This window comes from Xyrauchen texanus, chromosome 45, assembly GCF_025860055.1.
Source record: "Xyrauchen texanus isolate HMW12.3.18 chromosome 45, RBS_HiC_50CHRs, whole genome shotgun sequence".
In the NCBI taxonomy this organism is placed as follows: Eukaryota; Metazoa; Chordata; class Actinopteri; order Cypriniformes; family Catostomidae; genus Xyrauchen; species Xyrauchen texanus.
The window spans coordinates 12,853,344-12,873,269 of record NC_068320.1 but is presented as its reverse complement, the minus strand read 5'-3'; the positions used below and the strand labels follow the sequence as shown (position 1 = coordinate 12,873,269).

Below are 19,926 nucleotides of genomic sequence, written 5' to 3'. Positions count from 1 at the left end.
TGCTACTTATATCTTATATACTATCTACTTATGTATATCTATACACAGAGATGGGTAGTAACTCGTTACATTTACTACATTACATTTACTTGAGTAACATTTTGGGGAAAATTTTACTTTTAGAGTAGGTCTAAAAGTGGGTACATTTTACTCTCACTCAAGTAAATTTGAACAAACTTAATTTAAAAGTTTGACTTAAAAGTAAACAACTTTTTAAAACTTTTACTTCTTTACAAAGTGTGGCATTACCGTCATTACATTACTGGGTTTCATTTTAATTAATGTGTAATTTATTGAGAGATTATTGAATGGGACTTTTACAAGAGCAGAAGTTCACAGCTGCGCGCGATGAGAAGCTCCCGCTCGATTGATGAGACTCACTCAAGTCATCAGTGCAGCAGCATCAAACTCTTCAATGTGAAGCACTTTCTTCTCTCCATACAGTGAAAAAAAAGAAGTTTTGTCATACAATGCCTTCAAGATAAGAAGATTAAAGTCACAGCTTACACTTCAGGCTGCATGCTGAGGTACGTTTTGGCTCTAATTCTAATTCGGGCTTTTCTATGTAATAACTGGGCTCTTATGACATCAGTTTTAAGTGTACATTTTTTAATCAGTACAGCAATATATCAGTGTGCTTTGTCCCGCATGTCATAAGCAGTATTTATGCATTTAATCTGCACCCTCGTGGGGGTACTGGAAACTATTGCAGTATAATTAACTGTATAAATCCACGTAAACATCCAAGTTGAGAGTAAATCGCTGGCATTTGCGTGATCGACAACTGGAGCATGAACAGATAGCATTTCTGCATTTCACAGCGAGGTGCGTGGGGCGCGCACGTGTGATGTGCACAAGGCAATCATCATGACTAGAGTGGCTGTGTCTGCAATCATTCACTCATTCACTATTTCCTATATAGTGAATGGCAGTTAGTGCACTACATCTCAGCAGTGAGTGAACGAAATGAGCGAATTCGGATGAGATTGTCGGAGCTCTGGGGCTGGTGCTGAAACGTCACATATAAAATGTTAAAATACTTGGGCCTTATTTGTTATTCTTATTAAATAATATATTAATACAATAAATCTTCATTCTGTTTGTAATTTTTTATATATACTGTGTGTTAATATAAAGGGTAAACACATTTGATCAAATAAAGAGTACATTTTAAAATGTATCTGTATGTTTTGCCTCTCTATATGTGATTATGTTATTTGAATCCAGTAATGATTTGTCAAACAAAGTACTTTACTACATTCAACATGAAATAAAATATTGCAGGAATGAAGGAAGCCGTAAACTCCCAGCTTGTACATCTTCCCTGTGGTGGATTGTGGGAAATTAACCGTCATCGAGTGTACTTGAAATTTGCACTTGAAATCAGAGTGCATTGTGGGTAAGAATGAGTGAACAAAAGTAGGGAACTCAGAATTCAGACATTCCTACAAAATAGCAAAAACTCGAAATAGTGCACTATATAGTGGATAGGGGGTGGTTTCAAACACAGCGAGTATTCCACGATCATGGTTGGTGCCCTATGTAGGTTGTGTAGGCCTACTCTGCATTTAGAGAGCGGCGGTACTGCTGTACAGAACTAATGATGTAAATACCTAGACACTGAAATAAGAATCCAAACAGGACTTTAAAAGCTACGAAGTAGGAAAAGTATGCATTAATAAAGCATGATCTTGCTTTGTTTATATTTCAGCATTATATATAATGTCCTTATGGGACATTTTCACGTTTTCACTGTAATAATTACTAGAAATGTTTCCAAACCTCTCTTCTTATTGACAAATTCATCCAGATCTGACAAGAGCCCTTAAAGGGATAGTTCACCCAAAAATGACAATTCTCATTATTTACTCACCCTCATGCAACCCCAGATGAGTATGACTTTCTTTCTTCTGCTGAACTTAAATGAAGATTTCTAGAAGAATTTCTCTGCTCTGTAGGCCCTTACAATGCAAGTGAATGGGTGGCAACCAGAGTATGTCGAGTGTCGTTGTTTTCTCTCACTCCAAGAGCACTCCACTAACACTCCATCACGGGCAAAACACCTGTTAATGGACCTTAATGCAATAATGCACCACGTGTTAAGCAATGTTAAACACTATTGGCATGAAGGAAAGATGGAATTTCTGATATAACCAGAAAGAATGTGATAAAAAAAATACTAATTTAAAATCTAGCAGCACTTGGTAATGTTCGACCTGCAGCGCGAAGGTTACTTTTGCTTTCTGTTTTCACACTCCCTATTATTGAGTTAATCATGCGGTAAAGCTTGACTAAGCTACATGCTTGTGTCTCGTCTCTTTATTCCTGCATCAACTGCCATTTATTGAAAATTAATGACAGGATGGCGAAGGAGAACACGAGTGGGGAGGGGATTGCCACCTAAAAGACGTGTCCAGAAAACTCATAATCCATCCATATGTGGAGAGAAAATCTAAACGCCATCAATACACACATCTATATCTCTCCCTTATTAAATATTTTGAATAATCAAATCATCATTCGAATCTAATGCATCACAATCTTAACTGTAGGCTATTATGTCCCGCATTAAATAGAAACTTTTAATGACGCAAAACACCAACTGAACTAATCAACATGTTAATATTGCATAGTTTGACTAATCGATTGCCAACTGAATTTATTTTAGTGCCGTAAGCTTTTTTATGCGTTATACATTAGCTGATGAAGAAGCTCAGCAAATGCAAATAGAGGAAGATTTAAAAACACTAGTATTTTTAAAAGTGAACTCTGCATTAGACATAGTTTTGACAGTCATATCTAGTTTTGATTAAAAAAAGTGTAGAACATTCTGAGAATGTATATTTTTTTAGTTCACAGAATTATAGGGCAAGGTAAATTAAAAGAAGTGCAATTATATAAAATAATTGGCAATAATTAGGCAATAATACATAGACCTAATAATGTTTTAAATTTTTTTTTTTGGGGGGGGGGGGGTTAATTTATTAATTTGATTTAATTTAATGTTTTGTTTTTGTTCTGGTAATTTATTTTAAAAAGTCGTTTGGTAATTGATTTATTTTATTTCATTTAATGTTTTTTTTAGTTTTTTGCATCTAGCAATTTACTTCATTGATCAATCCCAGAGAATGCTGCCGATATGTTTCAAAAGTAAACTTTACAATTATTTAATTTAGTCTTGGTCTAATGTTAGTGTTCTAATAAAGCACATTGTAGCTTTTCTTCTAGTATTGTGAATTTATTTTTCATTTAATACATCTTCTGCATGGAAGGTTGTGATATTAAAAAGCAAAATAACTTTACATTGGAGAGGTAGTTAGGCACTAATTTGTCCAGAGCGAACATGGAGTGGGGTTTCTCTAATCCAGGAGCGCGGAGTGAGCGAGGAGCGGGACATGGACAACCCGGAGTGGAGCTGGAACGGAGTGATTAAAGAATGCTTTGACCGCGGAGGGGAAATTGTTGCCGCTCCACTCCGCACACATACTCTGGTGGCAACATTTTAAAGCTAAACAAACAAACACAAGTCATCATAAAAATTAGCCATAAAACTCTAGTGGTTAAATCAGTATCTTCAGAAGTGATGTGATAGGTGTGTACGAGAAACAGATCACTTTCACATTTCATTTTTACTGTACTGATTGTTACATTTAGGTTTAGGGTTTGGGTTGAAGGGCACAGTTTATAAAATATAAATTTCTCTTCACTGTATTACATCCTATACAACAGAAAACAACTTGCTTTACTACTCACATTTGGCACCCCTCCTTGGACATTTCAACCAGGAAATGGAGCACACACTCACCGATATGCACAGCAAAAATTACCGCTTTGGCCACTAGGGGCAGTGCTTTGAATTTGGGTAAGCACAGACAGATTTCAGCTGAAGAATAGTTACAATTTCCGATTTCACTGTAAGATCACACTTCCCCACATGAATTTCGCTCTTCTGTTCAGCACAAAAGAAGATGGAGAATGAAATCAAAGAATCAAAGAAGCAGAATGTTAGTCTAACTCACCACTTATTTTCATTCACTGCATATTTTTTCCATTCAGTGAAGGTGAATACTGTCAAAGTGAATACTGAGACTAACATTCAAAATAACATCTCCTTTTGAGTTCCACAGCAGAAAGAAAGTCATGTGTTTGCAGAAATTTACAAATGTGATATGTGATGACAAAAATTTATTTTGGGTGCACAATCACTTTAAGAGTAAAAGTCAACGCTCACCAGTGTTGTTATCATGAAATTCTAAAAGAGCGGACTTTGTTGCTAATTTAGTTATGGTGTTTATTGAAAGATAATTATATGTACATTAAATATAGATGATAATAATAAAGATAGTTTGAACATCATATTATGTCATATTATATCTATTTATTATATAATCATGTACTGTATATTATTCCAGGTACATATAGTCTACTTGTATAATAAAAATTGTCTGATTAAAAAGGCAGAGACAATATGTTAGATTAAACTAGAAAGATGGAGATGAGAGACGTAACGAGTTTTTATCAGAATGATTACGTTTCTCTTCACCAAACAGCTTAAATCTGCCATTCTTGTCAAAGGTGTATAGAGTGACTTACTATATATTACTAATATAATACGGGGGGAAAAAGCACTTTTCTTTTAAGTAGTTCCAAATTGTGCAAAATATCACTATAAATTAAACATGTATATTAATGTGCGTATGAATTATTCTCTTGGCCCAATGATTCTTAAGAATGTGAAATCTGGCATCCAAATATCAGCTGAACCATACTGCAAATGTAGATGGTCACATGGCCTCATCTAAAAGCTTTGAAAAATGGTGGAAGGTAATGGGGTCTTGTGACCAATAAAACACTTGGTAAACCTTTGAAAAAGTAAATAACTTCAAAGGACACTTCTGGGGAAGAGTAGACTCTAATCCTATTCTCATGTTATGGGAAAACAGCATTAATCCACATAAAGAGATAATACCTTCTACATGGCTGCAAACTTAAGAAGGTCACTTGAGGATGCTATATCCAGAGTGTTATACAGAGAGCAGAATGAAAAGTCCCCGAACGAGTCTGTGACCTTTACCACCAATCTTTATGCTTCATTCATGAATAGAACCATTAAGCCATGCAAACATAGGATTCAGGAAGCGATAAGAGAGGTATCTGGATTTGAAGGTGTGGAACTGTGATGGTTTACTCTGATAGTCTCACTAGAGTATTTCTTAGACAATTACCTAGATAAGTACAGTATGATGCACAGCCTTTAAACGCTCTTCCTTACCCCTTAACTTCACTATTGTAGGTTTATGCATATATAATTTACTGCTTAACTTAACTGACCTCTGATTCCGGCACTAGGAAGTGCTGAGTCCTACATTTTAGTTTACATGATTTGCTACTTGTATTGAGCGATTCTCAAGAAAACTGTCAAGAAAATTTCCCGGTCATATTTAACCCCAAGTCAATACAAAAAAATTCAATTTTAATCTTTTAGAACCATTAAGATTTTTGCATTGTGACATTAATTGCAGGACACTTTAGACTAACATTTGTAACATTATACAAATCAAACTTAATTCAGGAGAAAATGTACTGTTTTTGTACTGATTTTATCTCATAACATAACTACTACACTGACTCAGGAAAGCATCATTCCTTGTGTCTGGCTTCCTGTCGAGCTATCCATTTGCTGAAACCATAAGAGGAGCGAATACACAGGCCAACCCATCATAAGGCCTCGGAGTATAGAACGTCTCACCATCCAAAACCGGTCTCTATGGCAACCTCAGCCGAGGAGCCAGCCACAGCATTTACAGCAACCCTCAAGTATATTTTCCTCTAGAGTTCAGGGAAAGTGGGTGACCACTGCTATAACTCAATGGAGTACTACCAACATGATCACACACGAAGTCGGCATGATGTTTCCGAGAGTTTAAATAGCTTATGATCAGCCACAGTATGCCGACTCAACAACGAGTATACCTTCCCGTGGCACCACCAGAAATGCGTTGTGTCAGCAGTGTGATGACCCGAGGTGCGTCTCAATCAGTTCCCGAGATCAGAAGTCATGGCAATGATCAGGAAGTCAGCCATTTTTAGGGCTGTCTCATTCGCAAAATCACTCCAGTGCACTGAAACGTCCGCTCCCTAAAAAAATCCCACAATGCACCTTAAAAACCAGGGAGTATTGTTGCTCACTATGTTTCCTTAACGGACACATCATTAGATTAGGAAACGTCAAGTCATTAGATGACGAGCACAAGTGTAAATATATGATGTCAAAGCCTAAGTTTTGCTTTAAAAGAGATGTTGTTTGTCTGTCATCCACAATCTTTTAAATATTTGAATTGTTAAAAGGTTTAAAATGCACTATGCCTTTTATCTGTTATAATATCACTGTATGTTTGAATATCTTCAACGATAATGAACGGTAGTGTCCATTTATTCAGCAATGGTGCTGATTAATAACAGCTGCACTTCACCAGTGCCCAAATTCAAGTTGACAATATACTGATTCATGACATAGGGAGCTAAGAAGCTGATTGAGACAAAGGGCAGTATTCGGATCCCGCGAATAAACCAGAAATCACTCGCATTCGTGTATTAGGTGAATTCCATATTCTCTTAACTCTTTAAATATGATAAAGTAAAACTTTAAAATTTTGTCACATCATATTATTAAACTGAAGATTTAAATGGTAAAATGAACTAACTTGTTTAATGTGCAATTTTGTGGAATTGCTCTTTACTGTATTCCTGAAGGTGTTTGTGCAATTTCTGTTGTACAAAAATTAAAAAAATATGTAAATTGTTAAATAAACATTTCTCTTTTCTACCATTAACTCACAAGATAATCGGTTAGCATATTAGCTTATCATGCTTCAAGCTTCATCACCTCATAAGTCACCAAAAATCACATTTCTCCTCACTGTCGCCACCTAGTGATACAGCTGGATGATTATATTCAAAGGAACCTTTGATTTGCAGTATATTTAATGATTTTACAAACTTTTCATTTTTTTTAAATCTTTGTGATTATGGTTTGATTTAGAGTTATGGATAGGTGAAAGCATATGAATAAATAAACACAAACACATTGTATGAATGTGGCATCCAACTGTTCCAAGACTTCAGGATTTCGCTGGTTATTTGGAGGGGGCGTGAAATGTGGTGGGTGTGTCTTGTAGTGGCACTGTGTAATTTTTTCCCCAATAGGTATTCTGGTAGGTCCCGCCTCCTGCGTTCGGATTGGCTATTAAGAGCTAATTATAAGTATGCTGCGATTGGCCAGTTGAGAAGTCGTTCATATACACTGTTTTCCTTGGCAACTACTGGTCCGCCCCATGATGATTTTAATATATAAAGTTTGGAATAATGTACAGAATTTGCTATTGGTACTTTTATTCACTAAAGTGGTATTCAACTGATCCCAATGTATATTCAGGACATTAATAACACGAACAATTACTATTACAATTTGAAAAAAAAAATGTCAGAACTTCTTAAACTACTTAAAAGATTTCTCATAAAAAATTCTCCACATGCTGCAATGACAGTTTTGCAGATCCTTGGCATTCAAGCTGTCAGTTTGTCCAGATACTCAGGTGATATTTCACCCCACACTTCCTGTAGCACTTGCTATATATGTGTCTGTCTTGTCGGGCACTTCTCACGCACCTTACAGTCTAGCTGATCCCATAAAAGTTAAATGGGGTTAAGATCCATAACACTCTTTTCCAATTATCTGTTGTCCAATGTCTCTGTTTCTTTGCCCACTCGAACCTTTTCTTTTTGTTTTTCAAAAGTGGCTTTTTCTTTGCAATTCTTCCAATAAGGCCTGCACCCCTGAGTCTTCTCTTTACTGTTGCACATGAAACTGGTGTTGAGCGTGTAGAATTCAATGAAGCTGTCAGCTGAGAACATGTGAAGCATCTATTTCTCAAACTAGAGACTCTGATGTACTTATCCTCTAGTTTAGTTGTACATCTGGCACTTGAACTGATCATTAATATATATATATATATATATATATATATATATATATATATATATATATATATATACACTGTAAAAAATATATATACAATTCCATACATGTGACAAAGTGATGTCACATATAACTAATTATTTCCTTTCCAGTACATTTATTAGACATTTACTATTAATAAAAAGAAAAACACAAAGTTTCAGCGTCGTCAAGCTGGTGACGTATAGACAACTTTCGTCCAATCATTTGATGTCTAATTATATCAATAGCGGGAGTTGCTGAAACGGGTGGGGAAAAAAAACTCACACAGACCCTCCTCCAGTAAATGGAGCTTACATGTGCCCATCCGCCTAATAACACTTACTGCTTTGGCCACTGGTGGCAGTAAATAGAATTTCGGTAATCACAGAAAGATTTTAGCTTAAGTCAACCTACTGTTTCCGAATTCACTGTCAGATCAGTCTGCTACAACACAACATTTGTTTAAGAGTTACATAAATTCTTTGCCTCTGACTACCTTTTAATATACTCCCAACACTCATGCAGCGAGCCCACAGAGGCATTTTTATATGCTGCGGAGATGCTTTCACAGGCAGTGGTGCATTTTTGCACAGCACGTGAATTTTCTGAGCCACTGGACCGCACGCATCATTTTATGGGTTTCAACCGTCCCAGCTGAAGACTGAAATTACAATACCCTGCACATTTCCGAGAAACACTGGAACAGAAAAATACACTACGCTGAATTTCAAACACTTCCCTGGAATTGGGGAGCTAAGAGGACAGAGGGCCTGTATATGTATGTGTGTTTTGCATGTGTCAGATTTACATTTTAGGTTTAGACAAGAGTCAAAGTCTTTATTCAAAAATACGTAAGAACGTTGTATAGGTTTCCCACTTGTTTTGACTGAAGAATTTCCATGACTTTCCCTGTAGTTTGTGATTACTAAAGATTCTTAAAAATCTACTTGTAGAGATTGCACTTACAAAGAGCAATTTCTAGCCTAATTTTTAAAGCAGAGTATAACTAGAAAAATTCATTCCATGACTTTTGCAGTTTTTTGTGACTACTAAGGATTTTTAACAAATGTTATTGCACCTTCAAATGGAAATTTTGTACATTCACTGTAGAATTTCTGGTAACAGGTTCTATTCTGTTCACATCTGTTTAGCTGTGCATTTACTGAATGAGCACTGTGCCACTGTGTGTCCGACTGTTTGTACTGTATATTTTTTATTTTATTCTAAACTGTTTCAATTATTCTTATTTTTTTATTCTTATTTTAATCTCTTCTATGTAAAGCGTAGAAGCCTTGCCTATTCGTTAACATTAGTTAATCCACTATGTATCATGAACAAAGCATGAACGATCCTATTTTTTACAGCATTTATTAATCTACATGTTAATTTTTCCAAAAAGTACAAATGTTTATTGTTTGTTCATGTTAATTCATATTGCATTAATGTTAACAAACTTATCATGTAAACAATTTTCTAGTATATAAAAATGTACATAAACCAAGATTAAAAATTGCTGTACATGTATTGCTTATTGTTAGTTCATTTTAATTAATGAAGTTAATGTAATGTTAACAAATACAACCTTATCGTAAAGTGTTACCAAAGTTGTATTATTAAATTCCATGCCTTGTCCAAAGCTTTCTGATATTTCCCAAGATTTTCCATGACTGTGGGAACTCTGATTGTACTATGCTACTGCGTATATGAAGAACATTCATTAAAACAAATCAGATATTAGTTTAATTGCACAAGAGGGTCTTCCGTCATTCACAGCCTTGACATTATCGGTTCACCTCAGGGACAATGGGGCTGTTGATGGCCATTTATCTTTAACTAGGTAAGTCAATTATACATCAAAATAAACCCTTTCATGCTTCAATTCTAGGAAAGCTTTCAAAGTCTCATATCTTCGAAGAAATACCTGGATGACAAAACAGAAAAACAAAAGCATGACACACATAGATGATGTGGATAGAGGAAATGATCACGTAACATGCACAAGAGAGTGAGTCCTCAGTGCATGTATCTATTTTGGAACGGTGGCACATACTATTAAACTGACACTCTGATTAATAATTGTGAGATTAGGAAATGATCTGTGTCATTTTAAACCCACCTGATCGGTAAATATTGATTATGCTCAAGTAAACACCACTGTATAAAACAGCAAGTGACAGATGGAGAGAAAAACTGCATTCAGTAGGACAGATGAACAGATGCACAGGCTGAGATTACATTAGAAAATTTCAACAAAACATTTGGTAACACTTTATAACAAATTGCAATAATAGCATAAATATTTTGACATTATATGTAAGCGCAGTGTAGTTCTAGCGGGAAGACTAGCAGCTGTACATCATCGCACCATTAGCTGGGAAATTCCCAGCCAATCACATGTAAGCCATTGCTTTATAAGTCTGATCACAATCTATCACATTGCTGTTTCAGTGTGCTAACACGGCAACCTCCACCACCCCACCAACACCAGTTGAGTCCCGTCGTGTACGGGGGTAGGCTCCTCACCCCTGCCTTCGGACCGCCAGATGGGGCCTACGCCAAAGAGAGACATTACTTTTCTGTTTTATATTCATCAAATAAATGTTCAAGTCTTCCTGATAGAAATTATTTTCTTTCATTTATGAATGCACATGAACTAGTTCACCTAAAATGAAAATTCTGTCACCATTTACTCACCTTGTGTTATTCCAAACCTGCATGACTTTCCAGGTGAACTATCCTTTAGGCATTAAATAATGTTTAATACTAATACAAATTACACCTTTTTTACATTTACCTTGCATATATCTTATTGGAGACTTAAAAATAAACATTTAACGCAAAGCTCTACCTCAAAAAGCATTGACCTCTTCTATTGCATAATGCATCAAAGGAAGAATCAAAAACATGTCTGACATTTTCTTTCATAAAAAAAACAAAAACACCACCTACACTTCCATGTGGGCATTTCAGATCAAACAAAAAGGATATTAGCACATCGAGGGCAGTGGGCAGAGCAGCCCATTTCTGAATGAGAAGTGAAAAGTATGACCCCACTGAGAACATCAAATTACAGTGACTTAAAACAAAACGTTTTTCATTTTGGTTCATTCTGAGCAAAAACTGTATTTTTTTGCTCCAGTTCAGAAGTTCCGCAGCCTCCTTTACAAAAGGTTACCGGTTAGAACAATATAAGAGAACAGTTAATAACGCTCTTTTTAAAATGACAGTACTCTGAGCTAAGGAGTGGGTCAAATATCAATTGCAGTGTTGCCAAATCTCTCAAGAGAAACAAGCAACATGGTCTGGAAAACCAAGCCCAATATAAGTCATTGCCTCACCAAAATAATCAAAAATAAGCAATAATTGTTTTTTTCCAGTGTGGTGAATTTATCGGCATAGAAATCATAACAAGCAGTTAATTAACTGTTAAATATAATTTTATTTACAGATCTGCTTCTGAGCATCAATGTGTATAAATGCATCACATCTAACAATAATTCAGTGAAGACATGGAATCAACTGAGAAATGTAATTTTTACCTCTAATAATGTTTTCCTTGTATCTGGATTAACCATGCATGTATATGTGGCATTTATACATAGTTGTTAAAAAGGTGTTCATTCACAGAATGCATCATCCACAATGGGTAATTAGCCAAAGAATTGTGTGATGCAGCAGTTTCCTTCAGGATCAAAGCACATTTCATTTTTCGGACAACATGAAGTGGTGTAGTTCCAAAAATATACTGTGATAAACCCTCATAAAATAATCTGTACAAAATTAACCATAACCGGTTACCAGCGTTTAAAAATAATGTTTTCCCTCTGGAATTGTTTCCGGTTTTCGGTTAGGATCTGCTAAAAATGTTGTTCGTATTAGGTATTTGATTTTATTCCTTGAAGCATTTTTAGTTCCTGATCAAATGTATCACCGAGCCGCTGGTAAATGGTTTCAATCACAGATTACATAAAGTGTTTTACTCTTATATGACAGACGTTAGCTGGGACAGAAGAGGTGTTTACAAGGAATGACATGGTGTTCTTCTTCATCAATTAATATTTGCCAATTAATGTTACTGAGCATTTAAGCATAGAAAATAGTAGAAATTATCCAAAAAGAGTAGAATTTGGATTTCTAACACTCTATTGAAAGCAGCATCCACTAAAAAGGGAAAAATTGGAAGTTGTTATCTATTTCTACCTGCTTCGACCCCTAATAAATACTTTCCTTTGTAAAAAAATTTGAATAATAAATAAATTAAGATTTACGCATTTCATATGACAAATTTACACCAAACTGCATCAAGTAATTTTTAAGTAATGTAGATTATTATGAATTAAGCACAAATGTGAAGCATTTCAGTATCTTCACAGTATGCTTAGCTAATTATATATATATATATATATATATATATATATATATATATATATATATATATATATATATTATTTTTTTTTCTTTTTTAAGATTACTCAATTCACTTTGATAGAAATTTATAAAAGTTGAAATGTGTAAATCTGAAAGTTAAACCATGTAATGAACAGTAGTCAGGTTGATTCAGTCATATTAAATAATATTTGTATTTATATTTGTTTAGCTACCAGACAAATAGTTTTTTTCCCAGTGTGGTACAGTAATATAGTGTACAGTGCATTCAGACAGTATTCAGACACATTTTGTTATGTTGCAGCCTTATGCTAAAAGGTTTTTTTTAAAAAATCACATCAATCTACACTCCATAATCCAATAGTGACAAAGCAAAAAACATATTTTTGAGAACTGTAAATATGTTAAAAAGAAAAAACTGAAATATCACATTGACATCACTATTCAGACCCTTTGCTATGACACTTGAAATTTAGCTCAGATGCATACCATTTCTCTGGATCATCTTTGAGATGTTTCTACAGTTGATTGTAGCCCACCTGTGGAAAATTCAATTTTTTGGACATGATTTGGAAAGGCATGCACCTGTCTATATAAGGTCTCTCAGCTGAAAATGCATGTCAGAGCAGAAACCAAGCCATAAGGTCAAAGGAAATGCCTGCAGAGCTCAGAGACAGGATTGTGTCAAGGCACAGATCAGGGGAAGGCTATATATATATTGATGTATATTATAAATGTAGCCTGCTCTGAAGGTTCCCTAGAGCACAGGGGCCTCCATAATTCTTAAATGGAAGAAGTTACAACCAGGACTTTTCCTAGAGCTGGCCGCCCGGCCAAACTGAGCAAACAGGGGAGAAGGGCCTTGGTAAAAGAGGTGACCAAGAACCCATTGGTCACCCTGTTTGAGCTCCAGAGATCATGTGTGGAAATGGAAGAAACTTGCAGAAGGACAACCATCACTGCAACACTCCACTGATCTGGGCTTTATGGCAGAGTGGTCAGACAGAAGTCTCTCCTCAGTGCAAGACACATAAAAAAATCACCTAAAGTATCCTCAGACTGTGAGAAACAAGATTCTCTTGTCTGATGAAAGGAAGATTGAACTGTTTGGCTTCAATTCCAAGCATCATGTCTGGAGGAAACCAGGCAGTGCTCACCTGCACAATACCATCCCAACTGCGGAGCATGGTGGTGGTAGCATCATGCTGTGGGGTGTTTTTTAGCAGCAGTGACTGGTCAGGGTTGAAGGAAAGCTGAACGCAGCAAAATACAGAAATAACCTAGTCCAGAGTGCTCGGGACCTCAGAATGAGCTGAAGGTTCACCTTCCAGCTCTGTGAATGTCCTTATGTGGCACAGCCAGAGCCCGCACTTGAACCCAATCAAACATCTATGGAGAGCCCTGAAAATGTTTGTCCACTGACGGTCCCCATCCAACCTGACAGAATTGAGAGACCTTGAGAGAATCTGCAGAGAAGAATGGCAGAAAATCCCCAAATCCAGGTGTGCAAAACTTGCCAGACTTGAGGCTGTAGTCACTGCCAAAGGTGCTTCAACTAAACACTGAGTTAAGGTCTTAATACTTATGTCAATGTGACACTTGCAACAGCACAAAATGAGAACTTGTTTTTGCATTCAAACACAGCTGCACAGAGCACAATTCTGAAAGCAGGGATTTCGAGACATGTTTCCCTAAGTTTCAAACTACGTTTAGCTTGACACAGAAACCTAAAAACACTGTTTATGGTGCGACGCAACCAAAGTGAGATGCTCAAAAAGCTTTTGTCGGACGCATGTGTACATTAAAGCATCCTTAGAAAAGCCCTTGTAATAAATCTATCTCGGACAGATTGACAAATACAGTTGAAAAATGGATTGCTGTGGACTGATTGGCTTATGATCAAAATTATGGTAATAAAAAAACACTGTTCAATATTTTCTCATCAAAAAAACAGTAAAGAACTGGCAGCAGGGTTGCCAGCATGTTACTGTAAAATTAACGGTTGCTGTTGCTGAAATTAACAGCTAGATACTGTTTTTACAGCTTAAGTACACAACTGTAAATGAGCTGCATATAGATGTCAAATTACATACTATCTACTGTTGTTCAAATTAACTACTAAGTTCCCAGCATGCACTGCAGCATGAAGAAATTACTTTGATGTTCTTTACACTTTACTGGTTTATTTTGATGTTGTTTTTGTTGAACTCTAAGCTACTTGTATTTTAATGTTCAGCTTTTACTTTTTTACATAAAAGTATGTTTGTTAATTGTTGCGATTTGGAATATCCTTTACTCTTTTTGAGTATTGCATCATTATTGACACATCTAGTGCCTTTTTTTAAGGTAGGTTCAGATATTCAGGCTGATCTTAGATTTTGTCTTCCAAGCAGCACAGTGCAATAATTTGTGGTTTACTTAACTATATTGACTAGCTGGAAGAACATAATATAATAACATAGAAAGTCTAAGGTGCCAGCTCAAGAGAACACTAATCACCATGATGGTGACTTCAAACATAACACAATTACTGATAACAAAACAACAACACTAATTAAACTAAGAATTCTATTAAGTCTGAATAAAACTTTTGTATATGTTTATTTATTTATTTTACCATTTTTGTAGTGCCACTTCATTGCCAAAGCATATATACTTATTCAAGCACAAAGGGTTATGGGTATTTCTCTTAGGTGTGTTATTTTACTGTGTACAGGTTGGTGTTTTTCATAAAATAATACACTGTTCAATCCTGGCAACATTGTACATTTAACATGTACATTACTTCAAAGGTTGATATTTTTTTTTATTTGACTTCTCATTAGACAGAAAAGTGAAAGCTGATGTGAGACGATAAAGAGCAGAAGTATAGGTCAGAAACATCATGAACGCTAACCATGTGCCACAAACTAACATTTTCATGGGGAATTTTTAAATATAAGTTTCAAAATGTCACTATAGCTTTTGCCAAGATGATATCATGATTTTAAATGTTAATTTCCCCCTAATGCCTTTCATAGAACAGCTATTTACTGTAAAACTAGTTAGTTAACAATAAGCCTGTTCTTGATCTCCCAGAATATAACATTTTTAACAACTATTGTATTGAAGAATCACAGTAGATTGCTGTAAGAATTTGGCCGTAAATTTACAGCAATTTTTTACAGTGAATATATTTACTTCTAAAGCTACTATTTGTATTGTCTTATTAATTCTTTACTTGTCTGCCACAATAACGTAATGCATTTTAATGATCTGAATTATAATATTTGTAACATATTTAATATGTATAATTATTTAAATATAACTATTTATAATTTTTTTATAATAATAATTGTTATTGTTATTCGAGGGACTTTCTCAGTCTTATTATTACATGATATTCAATGCGATTAAATATGCGAATAATGCAATTAAAAATAGATCAATGGATTGACAACACTAGTAATACAGTGATCATTCAAGTGTAATAAAAAGAAGACATTTTGGAAGCATTAATAATAAATCTTCTATTATAGATTATTAGAACTAAAACCAGGCTAATGATTAATTCCATATGGACTAATGAGGCATACAAGGTGAAAGTGTTCCAATACTCGACATATGGCAGTGAGTCACACAAGGATACAGTGCTCCACTTCCTTCAATGTCTGTTTGTCAAGTGTTTTCCAAAGCCCAAAAGTGGAAGGGTTTGTGGCGTCCACAAAAACACATCTCAAGTGTCCCCTCCACCATGACCTCAAGCACCTGTTGAATAACAGATGGTGGGACGTCTGTAGGCTCTGTAGCAGACGCTGCACAGTGGCTTCTATTCCGTTCCTCTGTTTCCACATCACCAGGCCAGCAAGTACCTGACTATGAACCGAGAGCAGGTGGTCAGCACAACAACAGTACAGATCTGCAGAGGACAGGCTCAGGTCCAGCAGGACAGACTTCCACTCAAGGCCGAGATGAGCAGCCAGCTGGTTGAGAAGTAGCAGCTTGATCGGAACTGTCGGAAGGATGTGGTCGGGTACACCACACTGAACTGAAAACAGAGAGGAGGACAGAGGTTAAATTATGATGCAGAAATGCAGCAAGTCATATGTTATGATCCGTATTAGACAAGCACATCTAACTGTGTACAACATGAAATCATTTAATGATAACACCACATAACAGAAGACCAAATACTAAAAGGAAACTAGGGTTTGAAAACATTATTGTAACCTAAAATAAATCTAAATTCAGAATTAAAAATAGAATTTTGTCATGCATATCATTCGACCATTATGCTATCCAACTGAGTTTGCAAATTCCATTTAATAAAAATCTGATCAACAATTCCCATACAATTCCCATAATGAACTCCCAAAGGATGGAATTTTGCTGTGGCTCATAAGAACTAAAAACAGGTGGTGGCTAAAAATGTTTCGACGGTCACAATATAAATATAAAAGGCAACAGCTGTTATGTGCCAAAGAGTTATATGAGATTTATTTTTTCAGAGCTGTTCTATTTTTTAAAACAATCCTCGAACAGAATAATAGATTAGGGAAAAAAATCAAAATTCGATAGAATCTAAAGAATCTATAATGCTACAGCAAAGGAAATAATGTTTTAGCACAGGAGTTTTCAAACTTCTTGATGAATTTGATGAATAAACCCAATGAGAAACATATTCAATTCAATTTAATAATAATATTATATTTTATATTTATTGTGAAAAGCACTACATACATTTGTAAATGTATTCACAATAAAGTATGGTTTCAAAGCTGCTTTTCAGAGAATAGTAAATTACAACACTTATTTCTTACAAATATTAAAAGATTTGTCACTGTACTGAAGCCAAAATAAATTATTTAAATATCATCTGTAAAATATTGATTTCTTATTGAGTTGACAGTGTATCTTTCTGCTTTTGAAGTATTGTTGATGTATTAACCCAAAGAGAAACATTTTCAGTTCTTTTTAATTTAAAAAGTAATACAATAAAATCGTATTTATTTTATTTGAACTATTTATATTTATTGTGAAAAGCACTACATTTGCTAAAGTATTCAATAACACAATGAATATTGTTTCAAAGCAGCTTTTCAGAGAATAGTGAATTACAATATTTACTTCTTATAAATAAGATTTTTTTTTATAATAAATGAAATGATATGTGATTTATTTGTATTTCTTACAGTGGCTTTCAATACAATAAAATAATCATAATTAATCAATGGTAATGCTAACATTTTTACACTTTATTTTCTTCTCTGAAAATGTACGCGGACCCCCTAGCACCTGCTTACAGCCCCCTGGGGATCCCGGATGCCAGTTTGAAAACCCTAAGCAGCATTGTTTGCACAAACCGCAGTTGCTGTATACATTTTATGTGACAAGTGAGAAAGACTTGGCTCTGTGAAAAAATACCAATATATCAAATATCCTATAATACATCAAATACACATCTAAACAAAGACAAAAACAAACATGTTTTTATCTATATTAAATTTACTAAGACAATCATTACTGTTAAGTGGAACTGGAATTAGAACCAGAATTTTTATAAAATTCCAAAATAAACAATACAAACTCAAGGCCAAAGTAATGGTTTAAAAGTGACTCAGTATGGTCACACATGTTTATTCAAATATGCTTTCCAGTGTTAATGCACTCAGGTTGGAACTGAAAGGCATTGCATGTGTAATTCTGACCTCAGTAACCTTCGGGACAGGGGGTTGTGGGGGGGTGGGGAGAGAGAAAAGATAATCTCTTATATGATATGAGCATATCAATTTGAATAACTCCCACTGTAGCTGCATTATGACCCTGAGTGTAACAGCTCATACTGCTATATACAATCTGATATTGATATGATAATCATCACTATGAAGATATCTATGCGAAGCATCAGTATACCAATATTGATACACTAACGGCATGACCTATATTTACATACAGCACCATGAAAGCCATAGAGTGACTCAAGAAGAATTTAAACGAGAATTATTGTAAAAGAAGAACTACAGGCCACTGTGTAATAAAGACACATCATTGTTTTTGTCTGAAACAAAATAGAGATGTGTTTTATTTGAGCAGTGGGGATGATTGGCGCAAAGGTCAGTTTGAGAGTTTGTTTTGAGTGTTCCCAAATTCTTCACAAAATCAAGGACATCCATTGATTTCTGTGGTAAAGTGACAGAAGTGGCCACCCTACATCATGAGAATAACAACTCTCTATCTGTAGGTCGGGACATCCACATGCATGAAGCCTATGTTTTCAGTTTCTTCTTGAGTGGACTCTAACGCTCCTTTATTGGGAATTTAAATGTATCGTTCACCCGAAATAAAGCTTCTGTCATTATTTACTCTCTCTCATGTTGTTCAAATGCTGGATGCTGTTATATTGTATCTCTACAGCTCTTAAACAGACAATGACAGCACCATAAAATAAGTCCATACAAAGTGCTATATTCCAAGACTTCTAAAGTCATACGATATGTTTATGTGAGGAATAGATAGAAATGTATGTCATTATTCACTTATAATTATTATGTATGGACAAGAGCTATGTAAACACTCTTCAAAAAGTCTCCTATAACAGTTTGGAATGACATGTGGGGGAAAGTATTGACATAATTTTTATTATCGTGTGAGTTATTCCCTTAATCTCTTTTTTAAATAAAAATCTAGTTTTTGTTGGCATCTGAGAATAATCCAAGTATCCTTAAACACTTAATGTAACTTAAGTGCCTTTTTCTGCTGTGAGTGGAGTTGACTATTCTTTTCTGTTTACACAGGCCTGACATGAAGATGTCCTACTTCTGTCTGTGTTGTTCTTGCTTTTCTTTGGTATGTTTAACCACAAAATTTGTCCTGTTCCGCAGTTAATAAGCATGACAAAATGTTGCGCAATCAGCTGTAGGGGCCATTCAGAAGATGCAGATTTGCAGTTCTTTTAACATGACACGGCATCTAAAAACACTGCGTTACAGTGCAAGATGCTAAAAACGACAACAATAAAAAAAATAGCGAGACGTGGCAGGGCCGTCAAAGATGTCTGTCTAGTGCATGTTTATATAGCAATTAAGAAACAGACTGATGCAAAAAAAAAACTTTCGCCATGAACAGCACCTTAAAGGGGGAGAAAAGAATCATTACAAAAGTCTTCATCACTGTTACAAACACTGTAATTCTAAGCACAGTAATTCTCTGCCATAGATTTTGACATTTTGTGGTAGTTTAACACAGCTGTGGGGCTACTAGATCTCAGAGAACAAAGGAGATAAGTTAAGATGCCCTAACCATCAGCAATAAACACCACAACACTGATTTAGCAACAGGAGTTGAGTTGGTAAAGATCCAGTGGAGTCATAGCATGTCTGTGGCAATACTTTATCTGATTAACATGGGGTTGAAGGTACACAGAGAAAAACAAAAAGGAGGGGAAAATGAGAACGCTAGACATAAAGACTGTAAATAAATTGGAAGTGAACTTGAAAATCGGTCTGAACTTTAAAAATTCACTCCATAGCTCATTCAGTCATTAAAATAACAAAACTAACTCC

The 19,926-nt window shown here is 35.2% G+C and overlaps 1 protein-coding gene across 2 annotated transcripts in view; it reads right to left on the bottom strand.

The window, feature by feature from the left end:
• Nucleotides 1-12,516: 12,516 nt before the first annotated feature.
• The window catches only part of LOC127637625 (suppressor of cytokine signaling 2-like), a 34,508-nt gene continuing 27,098 nt past the window's right edge, over nucleotides 12,517-19,926 (bottom strand). Inside the window, exons 3-4 of one of the 2 annotated variants that reach the window (XM_052118779.1) lie at nucleotides 16,014-16,412; nucleotides 12,517-13,940 (exon numbers count right to left, since the gene is read on the bottom strand). In XM_052118779.1, coding sequence (XP_051974739.1) covers nucleotides 13,666-13,940; nucleotides 16,014-16,412 — 674 coding nt within the window. In that variant the 3' untranslated portion in view covers nucleotides 12,517-13,665. Of the gene's footprint in view, nucleotides 16,413-19,926 lie in introns of both variants that reach the window. The other variant, XM_052118782.1, reaches the window with a different exon arrangement.